The sequence below is a fragment of the Orcinus orca genome, chromosome 3, assembly GCF_937001465.1.
Source record: "Orcinus orca chromosome 3, mOrcOrc1.1, whole genome shotgun sequence".
In the NCBI taxonomy this organism is placed as follows: Eukaryota; Metazoa; Chordata; class Mammalia; order Artiodactyla; family Delphinidae; genus Orcinus; species Orcinus orca.
Window position 1 is genome coordinate 109,436,297 of NC_064561.1, and position 22,165 is coordinate 109,458,461.

General features: G+C 33.3%; 1 protein-coding gene across 11 annotated transcripts in view; it reads left to right on the forward strand.

Moving 5' to 3' along the window:
* Positions 1–22,165, forward strand: part of KIAA0825 (KIAA0825 ortholog) — a 402,948-nt gene that overhangs the window by 71,419 nt on the left and 309,364 nt on the right. For all 11 annotated transcript variants that reach the window (XM_033401054.2, XM_049708409.1, XM_049708413.1 and 8 more), the window contains 2 exons: positions 1,359–1,527; positions 4,556–5,225. In XM_033401054.2, coding sequence (XP_033256945.1) covers positions 1,359–1,527; positions 4,556–5,225 — 839 coding nt within the window. The remainder of the gene's footprint in view (positions 1–1,358; positions 1,528–4,555; positions 5,226–22,165) is intronic.

Here is a 22,165-nt window from a genome sequence, read left to right on the forward strand (position 1 = left end):
ATGAAAAGGCTCTTTGATTCTCAGAATGTATTTTTTTCAAGGTAATTTAGTTTGAATTCGCTCATGCTCAGAAGTCTCCTGAAAAATTTCCCTTAAAGTTTTACAGCGTATGTTTTATATGGAACCAATACCTTATACGAATTTCGAAGAAGAGAATTTCATATGACATCAATTTTAATCATCAGAGCTTGGTTTCCAAAGCCTCCGTGTTTCTATCACATGGAATCAATAATTAATAGCAATGATATTTTCAAAACAGTAGTAACCTTTTTAGTAACAGATGTTTCTTAATACTATTAAGAGGCAAATGCATAACTTGTCAGTTTGGGGTGAAGGGATTCAGCTTCAAAATAATTTTCCTGTTTATAAAGCTTTCTTGCAGTTTAGATATGCTGCCATCAGGTGGTAGTAATATGTCATATCCATGTGGCTCCACAGATGACATTATGCTTAAGGTCACCAGTTTACTCCACAAAGATTTATGATAATTAATGCACAGATTTTTAAATGAAAATGAAAATAAAATAGTACATCTTTTTAGTTTCAGCGCTAAGGATACTTTTAACGGAATTTTTTAAACATATATATATTGGAAGATGCAGTTGGGCATGTTTTCTCTGTTTATTTATTTGTAAATGAAGAGTTTCATCTTATGCCTTCAAAAAGTTTAGAAAATAAAGAAAAGTAAAAAACACCAAATTTCATCACCCAGGGATAATTGCTATTAACCTTTTGTTTCATTTCCTTCCAGTCTTTTTTTTTAACATGCAATCTTTAGCATGTTTTGGGGTTTTTTTTTTTGGAGTAGAGTTTGATGGCAGGAAAAGGTACTTAGCTGTAGTAACAGTGTATATATAGCATGTATCTTTTACAACTTTAAAAATTATAAGTTCTTTGTAACTTTTGTGATTTCTTAATATTGCACTGATTGAGGTTTTCCATAATTTATATAGTCATTCACGTATTAGTATATAGTGTATGTTTCTGATTTCAGTCATCAAGAATATTTTATCTCTGTCTTCTGTCCACTGCTTGCTTATCAAGAGGAGCATTATTTCATTGCATCTATACTTGATTTTTCATTTAACACAAAGGAATTTTTAATTCATCTTTGAGTAGCTAGATATGTTTCCTCTATTGCGTTTGAAATGAAACGGCCAGAAAATTTGAGCTTTCAGTTTTCAATTATGAATGAAAATATCGTTTCTTTGTTACTATTTTCATATATGAATGTTTTATAATTTTGTAAATTGTATGCCACCGGGTACTGCATATAAACATTTCAGGATCTGTGATATTATGAGACAGAGCCATTACCTACTTCCTACCAAAATAATTTTTTCTTTTCTTTTTTATAGCATAGAACACTGCATTAAAGAAATACAGTCTGAAGTTAACAAACAATGTCCAGATGTGCAGCTACGAACAACAACTGACTGTTTTGAATGGCTAAATACTTATAATTGTAATTCATCCAAGTCACCATCCATTCCCCATGGAGATATGATAAAATTTCTCAAAGCACTGGTAAAAAAAAAAAAAAAATAGAATCTTTGTTTTAACAGTGGAGTGGGGTGGGTGAACATGGAATACATTTCATTCAATTTCTGTATGTAAATATTTATTCCATTGACCATATTAGCCTGCCATATCTAGGGGTTAGGATTTGTGTTTTGTTTCTATATCCTCAGTGGAATCCAGTGAGCTGTGTGTTTTTATTTTTCCCTATGATTTTTATAATAAAATGAGGTTTTACATAAATGGACATTAAACATTATAATTCCTGAGGGATTTGTGGTGTGTTGTATACCATATCAACATCACAAAATGTATTGAAATGTACCACGATTATCTATCAGAAAAGTTGGTATCCATTACATTTTGTGTCCCTTCACAACTACTCATTTTCTTGTGCTCATTACTAAGCACAATAAGATCATCATCAGTTGTATCTATTAAGTAGCCTTGTCCATTATTCCCTTCATCCCCAACCTGCAGGCATATCCAGTTCTTTTCAATCAAGGCAGCAATTTATAGGACACTGTTAATTGATGGAGAATTATTACATTGGTCATTCTTGGATACTGACCACTCTCTATGTTAGAGAGGTTTTTGTAGCCTTCAATAAGAAATGCTTATTTTATTACACCTGTATCTACAAGGGTAGCTAGCTTCCAAGAACTAGAGAAACAGCACAATTGTTAGAAAACAGGATTTCTGTAGCTACGGTTTTAATTTAATTTAGGGAAGAAAGGCACTGTTTTTGTGTAAGCATCAAACATTGACTAAGGCAGATGTGGAAAATATCTTAAGGTTGTAGATGGCTTAGGATGACAGAATCAGATGAAAATAAGTTTTGGCTATTGTTATTATTGCAGATGTCTCTTAAATGTTTAGAAAGTAATAAAAGAAAGAGAAAGGAAGATTATGTGCCCTGAAGGCTTATTCTTTTAAGAAAATCCTCTCACCCATTATCTCTTGAAGGTGGAGCCTTGAAGAATAAATATGGATATAGTTATTCCTTTAATTTCTATTAAGAGCCGTGTGTAATGAATTTCATTAATATTGATATAATAATGCTTTCTCATTTAATTAAAAGCAAAAGCTTTTAATTATCTTTTAATCTGTCACACATAAGTCATTCTCTATTCACTGCAGGGCAAAGGCCGCCTTAGTCTTGCTCAAATTCATTAGACTGATAGGCCTCTTCCAGACCTAGGTGTTTTAACATAATTGATCATGTTATTTTGAGAAAAGAACCACATTATTAAAACAGATCCAGATTAAAACGACCTTGTCAAGTTTTTACATGCTGAAAGTGTCAATCTTGACAGAATTTTTTTCATACATTTTTTTCCATAGAAAATTTTTATTTATTAATTATCTAACTAAATAAGAAACAGAGCTTCTCATGGCAGTTGTATGAAGTCATTTTCAAAATTTAAGCAATCATACTTAATACATGTCCACATGTTTTAAATCTATCATTCTTTAAATGTTTGCTTGATCAAATATTTACAGTTATTGACTGATATAAAGAAACCCAAGTCTGAGGCACTAATATGACCAGTTTGCTCTATAGAATTTACCATAATGCTGGAGTTCTGGACTCTATCTAAGGACATTTATTTTCCAGAAGTATCAAAAGAACTAAATAAAAAGGAAGAGAGGAAGGAGAGCTTCAGAAAAGTCAGTTCACTTTTTGGTTCTCTAGAGTGTAGTAGAAAGAACATGGATGAGGAGAATGAAACCAGGCATCCATTCTTGGTTCTGTGCTTTATTGTGTGTGACATTTGGCAAGTAACTTAAACACTCTGCGCTTTAGTGTCCTTATCTGTAAATTGAGGTTTTAAGTATCTATGTCACAGAATTTTCATTATGAAGAAGTCAGAGACTGTATCAAAAAGTGCTTTTTATATAATAAACTACTACTACTATAAATATTAGGCATTATTATTTATTACAGACAGAACATTAAATTAGAGATCACAATGCTTAGAATGACTGAGAGAGAGCCCTGGAATTTGTCTAGGAGTTGTTCATTTTTCTGAGTCACACATAATACCTTTGTCAATAGGTAATTTCCAAGCTGGCTTGATTTTATACTGCTTGAACCTTGCTTCCATTTTTAGGTTTTTTAAAAAATAATCAGCTTGTTGCTACTTAGAGGATATAAGCTAATTTCAGTACTACCTGAAATAGACATAATTAGGAGAGTCAGCATGTAAGGAGAATTTGTGCATGTAATTCAAAGTCCAAAAACAAAGTAAATTTTTGTCTTTTTTCTATTCCTAATTACATCTACTATTGTTTCTGTCAGTTGACACAGAAAATATACAAAAATTTTTCTTATGTTTTGAGGAACAATTCTGAGAGTAATTTTTCCCATTTTGAGTTAGTTATTTCTTTGGAGAGAACTGAAATATTCTCAGATTACTTTCCAAAGTAAAATCTTTCTTAACATGACTCTCAAAAAGGAATTTAAATGAACGTTAAAGTCTTTAAATGTATTAACTTTTATTTCTCAGGATGGCAGCTATTAGTAACCCCTAGGCACATACTATGTTTAAAGGTCTCTGTTCTCTATGTTCATTTGGGAATTTATAATAATAAGTATACTCATTCAGGCATGAAAATTATCTACTAGGTATTAATTAGGGGCATGATCTTAAATTTATTTTGTCTTAGGAGTACATTTCAGTCGATATTTTACTATAGATTTTTATTTAGAATTTTTAAGCTAAAGCTTCCATACAGCTCAGGTTATATCAGGAATGGATAACAACGAGGGCTAAAAACTATGTGTTGAGAAATCTAATTGAATTAGTTCATCACCTGGGCTTTACAAAATTTAACAGACCATAAAGATAATATTCTAAAATGTCTGAATAGATTAACTTTCAAATGCAAAAATAAGTTTTTTTTTGAAAACATCATAGTATTGATTCTAAATTGAAATGAATTATTATGAAATTCTGTATGATTGTAGAAATCATTTTTTCTTGCTACTCTTATAGTTAATCACACTTCTAACATTATAATTTACTTTTATTAGCAAAATTTGTTGAAGAATGAACAAAATCAAGAAGAAATGGTATTGGATTTACTTTGGGACCTCTCCTGCCACAGCAGTGTTTCCTTCCCATCCATTCTAAGTGGAACATCTTTCCATTTCCTCTCTAGTACTTCTCTTCATTCTGTTGAAGATCATTCCTCTATGGATGTAAAGTCTATATGGGATGATATAAGACTACATCTTCGACGCTTCTTAGTGAGCAAATTACAAACCCACAATGAAATAAACAATTCACAGCAAAAAATATTGTTGAAAAAACAATGCATACAACAACTCTTATTTCTTTATCCAGAATCAGAAGTTACAATCAAGTACCAAAACATACAGAACAAACTGTTGACTAAACTTCTGCAGAACTGTTTTCCTTCTTACAGCAGAGAAGCAAATTTAGACATAATGGCTGATGGATACCAAGGTACAATGCTTAAGTTATACTCAATGATAAAAGAGGATTTTAACACACTACGTGAAATTTTAGCTCCATCCTCAACAGTGAAATTCATTAAAGAAACTTACCTGGATACAGTTACAGAAGAAATGGCAAAATTTCTTGAAAATTTTTGTGAGCTACAGTTCAAAGAAAATGCTGTCCGTGTGATTAAAACAAGCAAGAGCTCCAGCAGGCATAGAGGAGCAGTGCATGCTTTGGGTTAGTGATTTTTTAAATTTCTGTTTGGCTTAACTTAAACCTTTTGATATCTTTAATTTTCTTTCTTTTTTTTTGAATTTTATTTGTTTATTTTTATGCAGCAGTTTCTTATTAGTTATCTGTTTTATACATATTAGTGTATACATGTCAATCCCAGACCAATTCATCCCACCACCACCACCACCACCACCACCCACCACTTTCCCCCCTTGGTGTCCATACGTTTGTTCTCTACATCTGTGTCTCAGTTTCTGCCCTGCAAACCGGTTCATCTGTACCATTTTTCTAGGTTCCACATATATGCGTTAATATACGATATTTGTTTTTCTCTTTCTGACTTACTTCACTCTGTATGACAGTCTCTAGATCCATCCACATCTCTACAAATGACCCAATTTTGTTCCTTTTTATGGCTGAGTAATATTCCATTGTATATATGTACCACATCTTCTTTATCCATTTGTCTGTCGATGGGCATTTAGGTTGCTTCCATGACCTGGTAAATAGTGCTGCAATGAACATTGGGGTGCATGTGTCTTTTGAATTATGGTTTTCTCAGGGTATATGCCCAGTAGTGGGATTGCTCAGTCATATGGTCATTCTATTTTTAGTTTTTTTAAGGAACCTCCATACTGTTCTCCATGGTGGCTGTATCAATCTACATTCCCACCAACAGTGCAAGAGGGTTCTCTTTTCTCCACACCCTCTCCAGTATTGATATCTTTAATTTTCTAACTTTTCTATTTGGTTAAACTTAATTACAAATTTGAAAATAAATCAGAAAATAAATGTTGTGAAATTCTCCACCTCACATTTCTCTTATGCATTTCTTTTTCTCTAAGTATAGTAATAGAAGTGTGTTCTTTCCTGTTATTTAAATTATTAAAGGTATTGGAAATGTAAGTCAGAAATATTACCAATAACACTTTCAGTTTTTTTTTTTTTTGAAGATGTTGGGGGTAGGAGTTTATTAATTAATTAATTTATTTTTGCTGTGTTGCGTCTTCATTTCTGTGTGAGGGCTTTCTCTAGTTGTGGCAAGCAGGGGCCACTCTTCATCGTCGTGCGTGGGCTTCTCACTATCGCAGCCTCTCTTGTTGCGGAGCACAGGCTCCAGACGCTCAGGCTCAGTAGCTGTGACTCACGGGCCTAGTTGCTCCGCGGCATGTGGGATCCTCCCAGACCAGGGCTCGAACCTGTGTCCCCTGCATTAGCAGGCAGATTCTCAACCACTGTGTCACCAGGGAAGCCCAAGACTTTCAGTTTTTTAATCACATAAATTATTGGGTGGAACTTTTTATATATATATATATATATATATATATATATATATATAAACAGAAAAGTCTAATTTTTAACCCATTGTATCTTCCAGAGCTGAAGCATTATTAAGTAAAAAGAAGTGTTGAACACTTGTTGAAATTTTTATTAATGAAAATTGGAAGTTTAAAATTGTAATATTTTAGTCAGCCAATGCCAATATGGCCCTATTATGAAATACTAATTATAAAATTCTATATTATAATTGGTTATGGAAGCATAACATTAACTACAGCTGATTTTTAAAGTTCCTCTAATGTTGTTCCTATAAGAATATATATAATAAAAGAGTATTTGAAGATGCCTAATTTTATTCAAAAGATAAAATAATCTATTATGATATAATAAATTTTTCTTGTCATCATTTTAATTTCCTACCAGTGAAGAAAAATTAAGGTAAAAAATATGATTATTTTGAAAATTATGATTACTCATGCTTTACATAGAATGCTGAGGTATGTTTCTAAATAGGTTCATAAACTATATTTTTTAATTATTTGAAAATTATCATTTGGTGAATTGCTATTTTTGAATTTATGATCATTTCATAAAAATTTCCATAGCTTACTATATTTTTATCTACCTTCCTTAATAAAATACCACAATACCAAATTTCTTTGATATATGAATATATTATATGAATATGATATATGAATGTTCAAATAATTTAATGTTTTGTCTTGGAATTTTTATTTTCTTCAGGAAGCTGTGTCACATCACAGAACAGAGATGCATCAGCCAGGTTTAGGTTACAGCAGAATACAAAATCAGTTAATTTAGGAACATTACAATTTTGCTCAAAGTAAATAGATTTTCATTTTAATTATTACATAAATTTTAAATGCATTTTCATAAGTGTACTTATTTTCTATAATTTTTATGTCCTCTCAAAAAGTTTATGCTTACTTGTAAAGTACTTTCAACATGAAAGTTTTATATGTGCTAAATATAGTTTAGTTTATACCAGAAGAAAAGATCCATATGGTTAAAAATATGTGTAAGTTGCTATGGAGTCTTTAGGGCTGCTATTGAGGTGTTTTCCCTTTTGTGAGAGAAAACTATGTGCGTTGGCTTTTACACCAAAATTTGAAGCACTTCCCACAAGTCCAAGTGCACTGATCTTTCTCAAGCTGCTTTATCTGAACTTTGGTATAAATCACTTGTTAAATGAATGCTTTCCATGTGCCAAGCACTGTACTAAGTGCATCCCTTTCCTTATTATCCCAATTTGATAAACAAAGAAAGAAGCTTAGAAAGATTAACTTGCCTTGGGTCACTTGCACAAAGTCAGGATTCACATGTAGATCTCTATGTCTTCAAGACCCATATTCTTAACCACCATGCTATTGGGTCTTGTCTCAAAATGTAAAATTAAATTATTTGTCACTTGTAAAAGAAATTTCAAACAGCACTGTTCAAGTGGGCTGCCTAAAAATCAGTTCCGTTCTGCTGTATTGAGTACCTGCCACGGGCAAGGCATTTAGCAGCTACCGTGTTTAAGGTTTCTAAGCTACACATGGTAAAGGGAAGAAAACTGAGTAACTGCTGTTAATGCTGTGTGAGAACTCCTAAACTAACTCTTAACAAAGCAGTCATATTTTCCACTAGTATTTTGCCCAATGACCAAATTTTATTTATTAAGGAAATACAGTTTGAGATTAGCAAAATAATAATAATAATTTATAAATACTTAATAAAATTTATAATTTATATTCCTATTTGAATAAAATCTAGATTGGCTTGAATGGGTTGTATATTGTCTTTAGTATATGTTTACACTCACCAAGTCTTCGATTTTTTTTTTTTTTTTTTTTTTTTTGGCTGCGTTGGGTCTTCATTGCTGCACGCAAGCTCTCTCTAGTTACGGTGAGCAGGGGCTACTCTTCGTTGTGGTGCCCTGGCGTCTCATTGCAGTGTATTCTCTTGTTGCGGAGCACGGGCTCTAGGCACGGGGTCTTCAGTAGTTGTGGCATGCGGGCTCTAGAGGGCAGGCTCAGTAGTTGTGGTGCATGGGTTTAGTTGCTCCACAGCACGTGGGATCTTCCCGGACCGGGGCTCAAACCTGTGTCCCCTGCATTGGCAGGCGGATTCTTAACCACTGTGCCACTAGGGAAGCCCAAATCTTCGATATTTTGCCTGAAACTCTAGACATTCCTTAAGTAACAAGAGTTAGCATTTATTGGGTCAGACACTGCAACACATTATTTCATTTAATCCTTCTAACCACCCAACAAGGTAGGTACCCTTATTTATCTCTGTTATATAGTGAGAAAACTAAGGCATAGAGATATTAAGTAATTTGGTCAAGGTTACAAAGTAAAGCCAGGATATAAACTCAGGTCTGTCTGACTGTAATACCCTGACTATAACTGTGCTCTACTGACTAAAAGAACAGGACGGAAATAGCTCATTCCATTAAGAACACTGTTGTGAATCCTCTGTATGCTAAATCTACTTTAGTGTTGTCACTGTTTTACTTTCCCCTAAACTATCCCACAGTCTTCTCATTCCAAGACTTCATAATGCTTATTTTGTGATCTACTGAGATATCTTGAGCAGACCTTGTATATACACTAGTCTCTTTTTTCCAGCCTCATTGAGATATAATTGACATACAACACTGTTTAAGATGTACAACGTGTTGATTTGTACCCTTAATATTTTTACACTTAATACTTCAAAACGATTACCACTATAGTATTAACTAATATCTCCATCATGTCACATAATTACCATTACTTTTGTGTGGTGAGAACACTTAAGATTTACTTTCTTAACAACTTTCAAGTATGTAATACATTATTATTACTATAATCACAATGCTGTGCATTAGATCCCCAGAAATTTTAAATCTTCTAACTGGAAATTTGTACCCTTTGACCAATATCTCCTCATTTCCTCCATCCCCCATCCCCTGGTAACTACCTTAATACTCTGTTTCTATGAGTTTAGTTGTTTTAGATTTCACATATAAGTGATATCTTGTAGTATTTGTCTATCTCTGTCTGACTGTCTGACTTATTTCACTTAGCATAATGCCTTCAAAGTCCATCCATGTTGTTGCAAATTGCAGGATTTCCTTCTTTCTCGTGGCTGAATTATAGTCCATTTTATCTATCTCAATCTCCCACATTCTTTATCCATTCATTCATAAATGGACACTTAGGATGTTTCCTTATCTTGGCTATTGTGAATAATGCTGCAACAAACATGGGGGTGCAGATATCTCCTTGATATCTTGTTTTCATTTCCTTTAGATATATTCCAGAAGTGGGATTGCTGATGGTGGTTCTATTTTTAATTTTTTGTGGAACCTCCATACTGTTTTCTGCAATTGCTGTACCAATTTATATTCCCACCAACAGTGCACATGGGTTCCCTTTTCTCTACATCCTCACCAATGCTTGTTATCTCTTGCCTTTTCGATGATAGCCAGGTATAAGGTGATATCTCATTGTGGTTTTGGTTTGCATTCTCTGATGATTAGTGATCTTGAGCATCTTTTCATGTACCTGTTGGCCATCTGTATGTCTTCTTTGGAAAAATGTCTATTCAGGTCCTCTGCCCATTATTTAATCGGATTTTGTTGTTGTTCTATTACCCAATTGTATGAGTTCTTTATGTATTTTGTATTTTGATCCCTTACTAAATATATGGTTTGCAAATATTTTCTCCCTATCATAGATTTTTTCATTTTGTTGATAGTTTCTTTTGCTGTGCACAAGTTTTTCAGTTTGATATAGTCCCATTTATTAATTTTTGCTTTTGTTGCTTATGCCTTTGGTATTATATCCAAAAAAATCATTGCCAAGACTAACATTAAGGAGCTTTTTCCCTATGCTTTCTTCTGGGAGTTTTATGGTTTCAGGTCTTAGGTTTAAGTCTTTTATCCATTTTGAGTTAATTTTTGTATATGTTGTAAGATACGGCTCAGTTTCATTCTTCTTCATGTGTTATCCACTTTTCCCAACACCATTTATTTAACCCTTTCCCCAATGAGTATTCTTAGTCCCATTGTCAAATATTAGTTGACCATATATGCAAGGGTTTATTTCTGGGTTCTCAGTTCTGTTCCATTGGTCTGTGTGTCTATTTTTATGTTTTGATATTTGAAGAAAATGGTGAAATAATGTTATAATGTAAATATTATAGACTTTTTGTGATTTGGTGATATATTCTAGAAAAGAATAATAATATTTTTACAGATACTCTTTTAAGTGATTAAGTCATCGAGTTACTTTTACTTTTAAAATTGTATTTTCTTTGGATGTAAGAAAAGATATTGCTACTTTTCTCAGTGCTTGAAAAAGAGGATTGTTTATGTGTAGTAAATTTTAGTTAGATAAATTCTCTGTATTTTAATATGAAACGATGCAATTAGGAGATTTCAATCATAGGATAAATGTCATGATCCCCTGTATATCTTACTCTGAATTTTTCTTGAGGTTATTGTTAGCTTGAAAGGGAAAGGCTTGAGTGTATGATGCATGCCTTTGAGTATTTGGAAGGTTTCTAAAGATCTCCAGTGGGTGAGAGGTTGAAACTTGGTGGCCTCTACCCCCTCCCTCTCCCAGTTCCTTTATATTTTGTTTAAGGAAGATTGGGGGTAGGGGAAACAGAATCCCTCTGGGGATGAAAAGATCCTTTAGAGTAAAGAAGACCCTCAAGCCCAGATAAAGGCAGAATTTTGACTAAGGAGTCACAGATCACAGTTGGAAAGTAGGCCAGTCAAAATCACCCTAATTTCTCTCCTACTCCTCAAGTAGCTCTGACTAGCTGAGTGATGATCTCAGGGAAATGTAAAGAAGTATATTGAGGCCAGCATGTAAAGTGTGTACAGAAAGAAGCATTTGTATGCTATTGTTACAGAAGAGACCAAGCCTCCTAGAAGGATACCACATCTCTTGACCCTATTGTGCTCCTGAGACAGAGGTGAAGATCTCCATTAGATCTCTGATGTCAATCATGCTTGTTGTTTTCTAACCCCACACTAGTAGAAGCTGGAATTTCAAGTAATACAAAACAGTAATGGGGAAAAAAATTCCTAAAAGAAAGTTATATCTTTATTCAGTTATCACAAATTCCTTTAAAGTAATAGTACAATTTCAGGGTATTTTGTTGTACTGTTGTTGAAAATACTAATAAATGATATTGTTGATTAGCTTTTTTTCCCCACTGTTCTATCATACTTGCTATTCTTTAATGAAATACTGGTATATTCCTTGTTTACAAGTACTTGCTCTCAGAAGGTGAAAAGTACAGTTATCAGGAGTCAAGGGTGCTCGTCTTGAATCTTCTACCCCCTTGTTTTTGTGACCTTAGATAAGTCATTTAACCTCTTCATATCGTTCTAATTGATAAAATGAAAGGGTTATATTAGATAATATCTAAGCTTTAACTCTAAACTTATTCTGACTCTGTGACCTGGAAATTATTCCACAACCAGATTTTTTATACCTACAATTTGTCAGTGGAAACTGTCACATTTATTTTCTTTGCTGACTGACAGTACGGATGTATTAGCTGGCTAAGTGTGTGGCTTTGTATGCCACTGTAACAAATACAAAAACGTCCTTTAGATCTTTATCTGTGTGATTTTTCTTCCCCAAGTGAAACTTGAAAATAACAGTATGGAAAGTGCCCACTTCCTACAGTTGCATTTTTAATGAGGGTGGGAGGGTGAAGAGGGGAGTCCGTGGTTAAGCAAAAACAGGAAGTAGAGTCTCTCCTTCCAGCTGACATCTGAAGCTATTCCTAGAAATTCTTTGTTGGGCTTCCCCTTTGATCCTACAACCAACTGTTTTGTTTTGTTTTATTTTTTGTTTCAATTTTTTTTTCTAGTAGCATTTTAAATCAGGTCATTGAAAATTAAGATCACAGGCAAGAACTGCAAATACAATATTATTTTGTATTATTGATTGAAAAGAAATTCATATGCCTTTTCTCTGGCATGTATTTAAAGTAGGCAAAGCAGGGATTTAAGACTTGTGCTTTTTCCTGGGGAAGAACCAGCTCATTTCTTCAATGCTGTAGACAATAGGTATGGACTAAATACTTTTTCTCAGAAAGTGTCTCTGTATCCATACAAACACTTCTGTAAGTAAGAACAAAATGAAAACCTCAGAATTAGGACTATAAAGCATGGAAGAGTGAGTGATCTTTTCCTAAGAGTCTGTGGGTAAGAATTTCATGAGCCATATGAAAACAATTGTACATGTTAAACTTATGTAAATAATTTTAGTATTTTTTTCAGCACTTAAAGAAAGTCAAACGTGATTTGGGTTTTGGCATAATTGATTCTAAAGCCTTCCCTCCTGCAATTTCGGTTACATGGCATGTTCAGAGCCCTATTGAGGCTTCACCTAGAATGTGCTAGGACATCCATGCCATCAGTAGAGAGAACGGGCTTGTCTTCCCTTTTTCTGAGCCTGGAGGATGTTCTCTACTCAGTCTAATTCCTTTCTGTACTGTCTGTCTCTCTATAGTAGAAGTACACAGGGTGATCCATCAAGGTGAGGGTGAAAATTAGAACTATTTAGTTTTATTTCACCCTTTATATAAGAGGCAGGACAGGACAAATTTTTCATGCCATTTAAGATAGTGTTTTCTGTGTTAAACGTCATTCCCAGCCATTCTTATTCTTGAGTTTTGGTAAGGCACAAATAGCTTAGGCTCTAATTTGCACTAAAACCTGAATAAAGTATATACTTTGCAAAGGATACTACTCAAAACATGAATTCACCATTAATTTTTGTTAATATTTTCTCATTGATCATCTCCATTTTTCCTTGTTATCTATTTACAAATATATAAAGTTAGTTATATAATAGATACTGTTTTTTAGGTCCTTTTAATTTGCCATGCACCATGCTAAGCACTTTATGCACTGATACACCATTTGATTCTTACAAACATCTCTGAAAATTTGGATATTATCCCTGCTTTATAGTTGCAGAAACTGAGGTTGGATAAGTTAAAGAGCTTTCCCAAAGTGCCACTGCTAGGATGTACCTCGACTAGGATTCAAATCCATTTCTGAATTACGACCAAGCCTATTCTCTTAAATACTGTCTTTCTTTCTCTTGCTAAATGAAATCCCTTGCAAGATCAGGAATGCTTTTATAATTTGAAGAGTGATTCCCATGAGCCACAGATCCTGATTTTTGTGTTGGACTTTCTGGAATTGTAACACATATATTTATTCTCTACATATAAAATTAAACAAACTTGGATTTTGGAAGCAACTATGGTAGTAATAGAGTGCAAAGCTACATCACTGGATTTTCTGCTTGGGAAAAATTGGGAAAGGAAAAAAAAATTCAAGACTTTCCATCTAACACATGAAAAGGAAAATAATAATGTTAATTTTTTACTTAATATAAAAAAATATCTAGAGGAGGCTCTCATTTTATTCCTAGAGAAGCAGGTAATCTGCTTACATATAAGGCTTTTGCCAGAGTTAAGCTAAAAGTAATTAAGTTACTGAAATAGTTGAAGCAATTATTGCTAGATTTAAGATCCTTTTTATGATTAATTAATAATAATCCCACATGTTAACGATATGTTTGCAAGATGCTTCCACATTTCGGGGTTTTTTATTTAATTTATATTTGCTCCACCACCAGTCTGAAATTAGGCAGTGCAGAAACTCCAGTTCTTGTTTTATGGGTGATGAAAACTACGGCATTTTGGCTGATTAACAAATCAAGTTGGAGATGGAACTAAGAGTAGAAGTATCTTCCCACTATACCTCAGTGCCTCATAAGAAAATAAACGAAAAGTCTCACACTAGAATTTTTTCCCTAAAGAGTTGATGGCGTATTTAAATTCTTCCTACTAAAGGTTGTATCATCTGTGAAAATTATTTATTTGATCAAAAACTATGAGAAAGATGACTGGATGTGTATGAGGGGAGGGTGTACGTTCCGTGGTTGGGTAGATATGTAGTATTATGCATAGGCACACGTATCTTTATTTACCTAAAATGTTATTCTGCTGCATGGCTCTATTTTTCTGACCCCATTATTCACCATTAAATGTTCAGAGGCCTCTGAATCTTTGTTTTAAAGACACTAAAGCAACAAAGGTGGAAAGTATATTACCTAAAAGATAAAGTGGATGTAGTTTAGTTTGGGTAATATTTTTGCTTCTGTGCAGCAACAATTAGCAAACGCTAAATTGCACTCAATTATTGACTCCTTAGAACACCTGTGTGTTCTTCCTAATGGTGGAAAGAATATTTTACTAGCCACATTCTCTAGTTATGACATTCAAAAACTAAGGATGGTAGATAAAAATGACTTACTGGTTTCTCCTGAGGGGTCATAAGTCAGCCTGAGATTTATATTCCTTATTAACCATTCAGGAACAGTTTTAAAAATTAAAAAGAAGATTAAAATACTGAGATGTTAAAACGCTTATTTTTTAACTTGGAAAAAGAAATTGTCTAGTTAAAAATATAAGTAACAAATTAAGAGAAGAATGAAAATAATTGTAAACAAATTATTGAAGAGAAGTTCAGAATAAAATTATTCTAAAAGTAAACAAATTTACTTTGCAACTATTCTATATTGAGCGAAGAATGTGGATGAGTAATACACATGGAAGCAGTTGTAAGCCAGAAATTCAAATTCTGTAGAAAGTGATTTGGTAAGTCACTAATGCAACCTTTCTAAAACTTTTCTGATTTCTGCTTTCCCCTGCTAAAGTTATTTATGTAGCTCTATTGTGTTATGTAAAAATGTTTACAGGTTTTTGCTTTTACAGATCATGAATCCCTGAATTCTTGTTTAGCATATGGGCATTTTCCAGTAGACTATTATAACCTTGAATGTTATTTCATTAACATATTTTTTTCTTAGGTTCTCAGAAAATGTAATATGTGGCTTCTGGTTACTATGCTATCAATCAGTTATTAGTATCAAACTTGTTTTCATAAATGTCCAAGAAGAAAAGTTTAATAAGCAAAAAGACATTGGTAAGATTCCTTTAAAAATGTACTCTTTCTAACAGAAGACTGAAAATTGTAATGGTTGTTCCTGTACCTCAACATTCTTTGTTATGAAAATCAACTCGGCAGATATACATTGTTATAACATTTTCAATTTCATTATTTATATATAAGTATGAAAATCTTTGACCATCAGTGTCACATCTGTGAAGTCAAATATTTGTTATAAAACATATCTTCTGCCTCAAAGTAGCTGTCATTTAACATCTCTACCTTTATTTAGTTATTTTTTAACCGAGGGGAAATCTGTGTCTTATACACCTGGGACTGTTAAAATTCTTTGTTTAAATTGGCATTTTTCTGAGTATGGGCTGATCTCTCTGCACAGGGATTTATAGAGGAGAAACTGCTGGTAGCTTTGAGAGTTAGACCAATCCCTTCCTCACATGTGGAAATAAGAAAATAATCATTAGCTTTGGGTAAAATGTTTAAAAGTTATAATGGATTTCCAGTCAGAAGGTCTTTTGCCTCTGTCATTCTTAAAATTTAATGTCTATTCCTTTGTTTAATACATATATTTTTAGTTTGTTTCTAGTTTTACCAGAATATTCATAAGCACTTTGATGGTTGGGCTATCTAAATGGAGATCTAAAATTGTGCTTGTAAGGAAGTAAAAAGTTACTTAAAATTAAGTACAGTATATTGCTTCAATCAAAAGCAAAACCTATCACTGTTTGTTTTTGCAACTTCTTTTCAACATTGAGTAAAAACAGAAAACCCTGTCTATTATTTAGAAAAGTATAGCCTACCTCGTTACCTGTTTAATCTTTTCCATAATAGAATCATAGGAAGTACCGAGTTAGCAGGTAAGTGCCAGTGAGAGATGAAAATCTAATAAGGCCTTTGAAATTATGATGCCAGTGATATATGAAAAACTAAATAATTTGAAGTTTTGATATTTTTGATTGCTGTGACATGGTCATACTGAACTGATTTTAGGATATCTGGCATTATATTTCTTGTCCTCCAAGGTAAAAATTATTTTAAGTTTAAAATTCAGTATTAGCATTTCCATTAGCAAAAAGCACACAGTACTAATCATTGTAGTCATTATTGGAGTAGACACCAGGTTTGTGAAATAACCTATCCTGAAAAGAAGAGAAATACCCTCCAAATTTTATGATGATCATTGTGAGAGAAAGTTATATTGTAAAATTGTTTTATAGTGCCTTCCTATATCTTTTTTCCAAACGGTACTGAAATCAATTATTATCATCTTTGTTAATGTTCTTTTAGTAGCAGAATAAAATAGTAGTCCTTCAGCTATTTGAAGAGTGTGTACTTTTAATGGATATTTTTCTTATAATTTTTCTTAGTCATGGTTACAAAAGCCATAAAGTTCACAGTTATTGGTGTATGGGTCTAGTTAGTAGAGCCTGAACCTCCAAGGGCAATGGGAAGATGCAGCAATTACAGCCTCTTTAAGATTTTATAGCTAAGATCTAATGTGAAATCAGTATGTAAAAATGAGAAAAATCCTTGTTCGACTTTATAAACAAGATATTACTGCACAGGGCTTCCCTGGTGGCTCAGTGGTTGAGAGTCCGCCTGCCGATGCAGGGGACACGGGTTCGTGCCCCGGTCCGGGAAGATCCCACATGCCGCGGAACGGCCGGGCCCGTGAGCCATGGCCGCTGAGCCTGCGCGTCCGGAGCCTGTGCTCCGCAACGGGAGAGGCCACAACAGTGAGAGGCCCGCGTACCGCAAAAAAAAAAAAAAAAAAAAAAGATATTACTGCACAGATTTTGCTGAAGCTTTATGTTCACTGAGTCCCTCTAAAGACTTGTATTGTCTTTATAGAGCTTGAACAGTTGGCCTCAATATCTCATTATTTAGATTAAGCATATGCAAATTTGTACAAGCTCTCTGTTTATTGATAAGTGATAATCTCATGTTTTGCATTGTTTCTGTGACATACAGACAACAAAATATAAGTCCTTTATATTTCTATGAAAGGTACTCATAGGGATTAGAGTTACAGAAAAATACATACTTTCTTGACATTTATGAGTATATCTAAAAGCAGAATTACGAAATACTAAATTTGGTGAAGATCACTCAGTCATGCACCAGTGTGAGTTTTCGTTAAATTTTAATCATGTGCCAAGGTTTCTAAGACACAAAAAGGAAACCAGAAATCAGGAGGATGTTTAAAAACATTAAATACACTGCTATGGTTTGCATCCTTGTGGTTTTTTTTCCTACTATCCTGATAGTTCTTTAAGGTTCTGTCATTTTCAATCAACAGAGAGTACATGTGATCAGTATATCTGATAAACTTGTCAATGCCTCTTTAAAGCAGGATTCCCCAACATATTCAATTCAGATCCCCGTGCTTCATTTCAAGTATCATCTTGATAAGACAGAGCTATGTCACAGGCATCTGTGTATAGCCAGTTCAGTCTACAACTAATTTGTGCAGGAAAAAATTAAATCAGGAGGTAAATTATTTCATGATTGCTCATTCCCAACAGAGTTGGGCATCATTCTGAAGAAAATATCAAATAATTGGTTTCAGGCCGTGTCAGACACATGCAATTCCCTTCTCTAATGGCTGTGTGTGGTAGCACCAGGCCTCAGGGGTCAGCAAAGAACTGGAAATAGCTTAGTGCCAGGCACGGCAATAGAGAGACTGAGCACATAGGAAATGAAGTGGCAATAAGTGCAATCCATAGGGGAAATGTGCTTCACTTGGAGTTTAATATATCGGTTCAGAATCTGGCAGGAAGCCATGCAACAATTGTTTACCTTTTTGTCAGCATCTGCATCTGTTCTGTTTTGTAAACAGCACTTAACTCTCAGTCGGTAAATGCTGAAATCAATAACAACTGTTAAGGGATTTCCTCCCCCCCCACTTTTTTTTATATTCTATAACAAATGCACACTACAAACAATGTTTGCCTTAGATTAACAAGGAACAGAGATTAACAGGGTCAAAGGGATTTGGTTGGGAACATTTTATGGCTTCTTGGGTTTACAGTAATTATATCTGTGTGATTTGAATGTATTTTGTAACCTATCCAAATTAAACTGTTAAAAAAATGCTAGCAAGCAGTAATGAAGATGATTTTTTATAATTATCTTAAGTACTGTGTATAGAAAACTGCTGGCACTGTTTGTAATAATTTAGTTCTGTGCAATATTGTGTATTACAGCTGCTATGCACAAATATTAAGTTGCCTTTTGCAGTTTTAGGAAATTAGTGATTATAACCATCAGTACTAATTATTTTAAACATACAGTTATTAAAAAAAAATTACACACCACAGTGAGACATAAAAAAGGTTCAATCTGTGACTAGTGCCTATAAAACTAAATATGTCATTAGTAAATGCAAAAAAAAGGAAAACACTACTTGTAAGTTCACTGTCTTCAGGGACTGAGTAGATGAATGCTGTCAAATGCAGGATTGTTACAATAGTTATGGCATCACTTAAAAGTGAATATCACCAAGATCAGAGGAACACATTATTGCCAATGGGATTTATGCCTGCCTATCTCCACTCGCTACTTAAAAATTTTACTCCTTAAAATTTCCCCATACACAATTTCTTAGTTGCCTTGTTTTCATTTTATTTAACTACTTCATATCTGATTTAAACCATACCTAATTTTTTCTTCTGGTTTTACTTATATAATAAGCATTAAATCTTAGGCTTTCCCATTAATTTTTGTCAAATGTATGACTTTTTTGAATCTTTCACTGGATCACCATAAGCCACAAATAAAAATTTGGAATTATTTGATCAGGTCACCTAGTCAAGATTTTCAAAATTTTATGTCTAAGTGTTTGGTGTGAATATTTCAATTTCCTAGTCAAGATTTTCAAAATTTTATGTCTAAGTGTTTGGTGTGAATATTTCAATTTCCTTGACAGTTATTTTGCTACTTCACTTATCTAAATTGTTTTGGCCAACATTTTTTTGAAAGTCTGTTGTATGTTTTTATTAAATAGATTTAATTAGAAGTAAGAATTTGGAAACTTGAACAAGAATATCTTTCATACTTTTATCAATACTGGAAAGTACATTGGCTTCATTTTCTTCACTTCATATTATTTATTTGGCATTCTGTATGTCACCTGTGTAAGAAATTAATTAATATACGGTAATATACATATAACCACAAGTTTTATGTGACTGTATAATATAAATTCATTTTTATCACCTAGAATATCTAGATTTTTATTATTCATTATCCTCAGAATCACAATCCAGATTTCACAAATTTACACTTCAAGATGTTTATTTGAATGAAGTATAACATGTGTTTAGGCTTAGAAACTAGAGAAGAGTTGCCTTCTATAAGTGTACATTCTGTCCAGAGATAGAGAACCTACTTTATTAATCCATCCCATTATGATATTTATATGATTCAGTAAAAATGAACTAACACTTAACACCGCTGCATGCTCTGATCTATAAATATAAAGAAAAAAATTTTTTGATAGAAATTTTCATCTCCACATTAGAGTCTACCATTGAAAACCATAGATGATGTTTAGACATAATTCAGAAGTCAACTGTCACCTTTTCTAATTCCTTCCTTTATCAAGGGAAAATTGTCACATGGTTCCATATCTCTCTTTTATATTTAAAGAATATAAAAGTGAAATACTTTAGCTTCTATTTTTTGTGCTTTGTGTCTTTAACATCTACTTGATAGGAATTACTTTCTCACTTTTGCCATTTCATGTTAAATATTTTATATCACATCCTACTCAGTTAGTATGCAAGTTTAAAAAGATTATGATTGAAATTTTCATTCCAAAGGTCAAAATGTTCAAAGTTTTATTGTTCCTAAAATAATCAAAGTGGCTATCTTGCATTTATGTTAGCATTAAAGTTAACTGTCTCTAGCAGAGTTCGAAAAATTGTAGTGGTTATTATGTTCTGATGGAATACGTAAGGCACTCATGGGGAGATGGGTATTGTCTATGAATCATTAGCTACTTAAAAAAAATTGATTGTTAAAGGTAGTCCTTTGTTGTATTAGATGAAGGCAATAATCATTATTCTCTAAGCAAAGGGAAAATTAAGTGCTAATTCACAAGTTATGAAGCGCACAATAGTAGTTAGAGAATAAGCAGCATTTTCCCACTGGTAGCAAATGGTATCTGGGAACACTAGAGTCAACAAATTGGTTGCTGATAACTAATTGTATTTTTCAAATTCCCCAAAGTAATGTTAAATGTCATGAGGTTACTCAACACCATAGCAAAGTTTCTGTACTGAAATCTTAACTTGTAATAAAATCTGAATATTGTGCTTTTAAAATTATTATTTTAGAATTTATCCTATACATGATTATTTACTTACATATAGTATATTTATTGTTAATTTGACGTTTTCTTTTAAGAACTTGAAGTCTCTATTCAGTTATAGTTTTATTTTCTTGTTTTTTATGTTAAGATAAGTCTTCGGGAAAAAAAGATATATGTGGCCTTCTTTTTTTTTTTTTTTTTTTTCTTTGCGGTACACGGGCCTCTCACTGCTGTGGCCTCTCCCGCTGCGGAGCACAGGCTCCGGACGCGCAGGCTCAGCGGCCATGGCTCATGGGCCCAGCCGCTCCGTGGCATGTGGGATCCTCCCGGACCGGGGCATGAACCTGTGTACCCTGCATTGGCAGGCAGACTCTCAACCACTGCACCACCAGGGAAGCCAATGTGGCCTTCTTTATATTAATTTTAAAATAGTTTGATATTAGCTTTCATAGTCATCAAACAAGAATTGCTAAGTTATCTATGTTAGCAGTTTGAAGCATCTCATCTTTATTGATGATGTGGTAGAGTTGACATATTTTATGTTCTTAGCTATTATGCCATAACTTAGGTTTGATCTTGAAAATTGGCTTTTAAGGTATTTTAATTCAGTATCTCCATGAGATAAAGGATTGAGATTAACTTTTTGATATCACATAGACATAATTCTGAATGTTCACTTTGAGTTTTAATAAATATAAGAGAATTCTAAAAAGGCAGCCTCTGTTAATATAATTTTTGATTTCTCAGGGAAAGAACAGATTCGTACTTTTGTTTTTTCAATAGTTAGAATTTATACACACTGAGATAAAATCTGGTCTCCATATTGAATCACTCACAAAAATAAGATTGCTCATCTAATATCACTTTGGAATCACTCATGCCACTTTGTGATTAAAAACAAAGGGGCACAGCTGCTTCCCCAATTTATCACAAGCCTTTTGGAGCTTTCTAGCCTCCAAGTGAATTCCAAACATATAAGTCTCACTTTGGCAAACTGAGACTCTTGTCTTTCCAAACAACTGTAAATGGCTGCTTTCCTATCCTCTTGCTTGGTATGAATGAAAGCAAACTCAGATGATGATTAAAGAGAGGGACTTTACAACTTTCACTCCAGCTTATTGTCCATTGTCCCTCTACCCATTTGAGATGAGGACCACAGGAAAACCCTTAGCCATGTGAGAAATTCCCATTTGTTGCTCAAATTTACCTATTTTCTGTTACTTGTAACCAAAAACTTTGGAGAAATACGATCTTATCAATAAATGCCTTATTTAAGTTATATTAAGGGCTCTGATAATACTCTTTTTATATATTTGTTAAAAGCAGAATGATTCATAAGCTGATCTA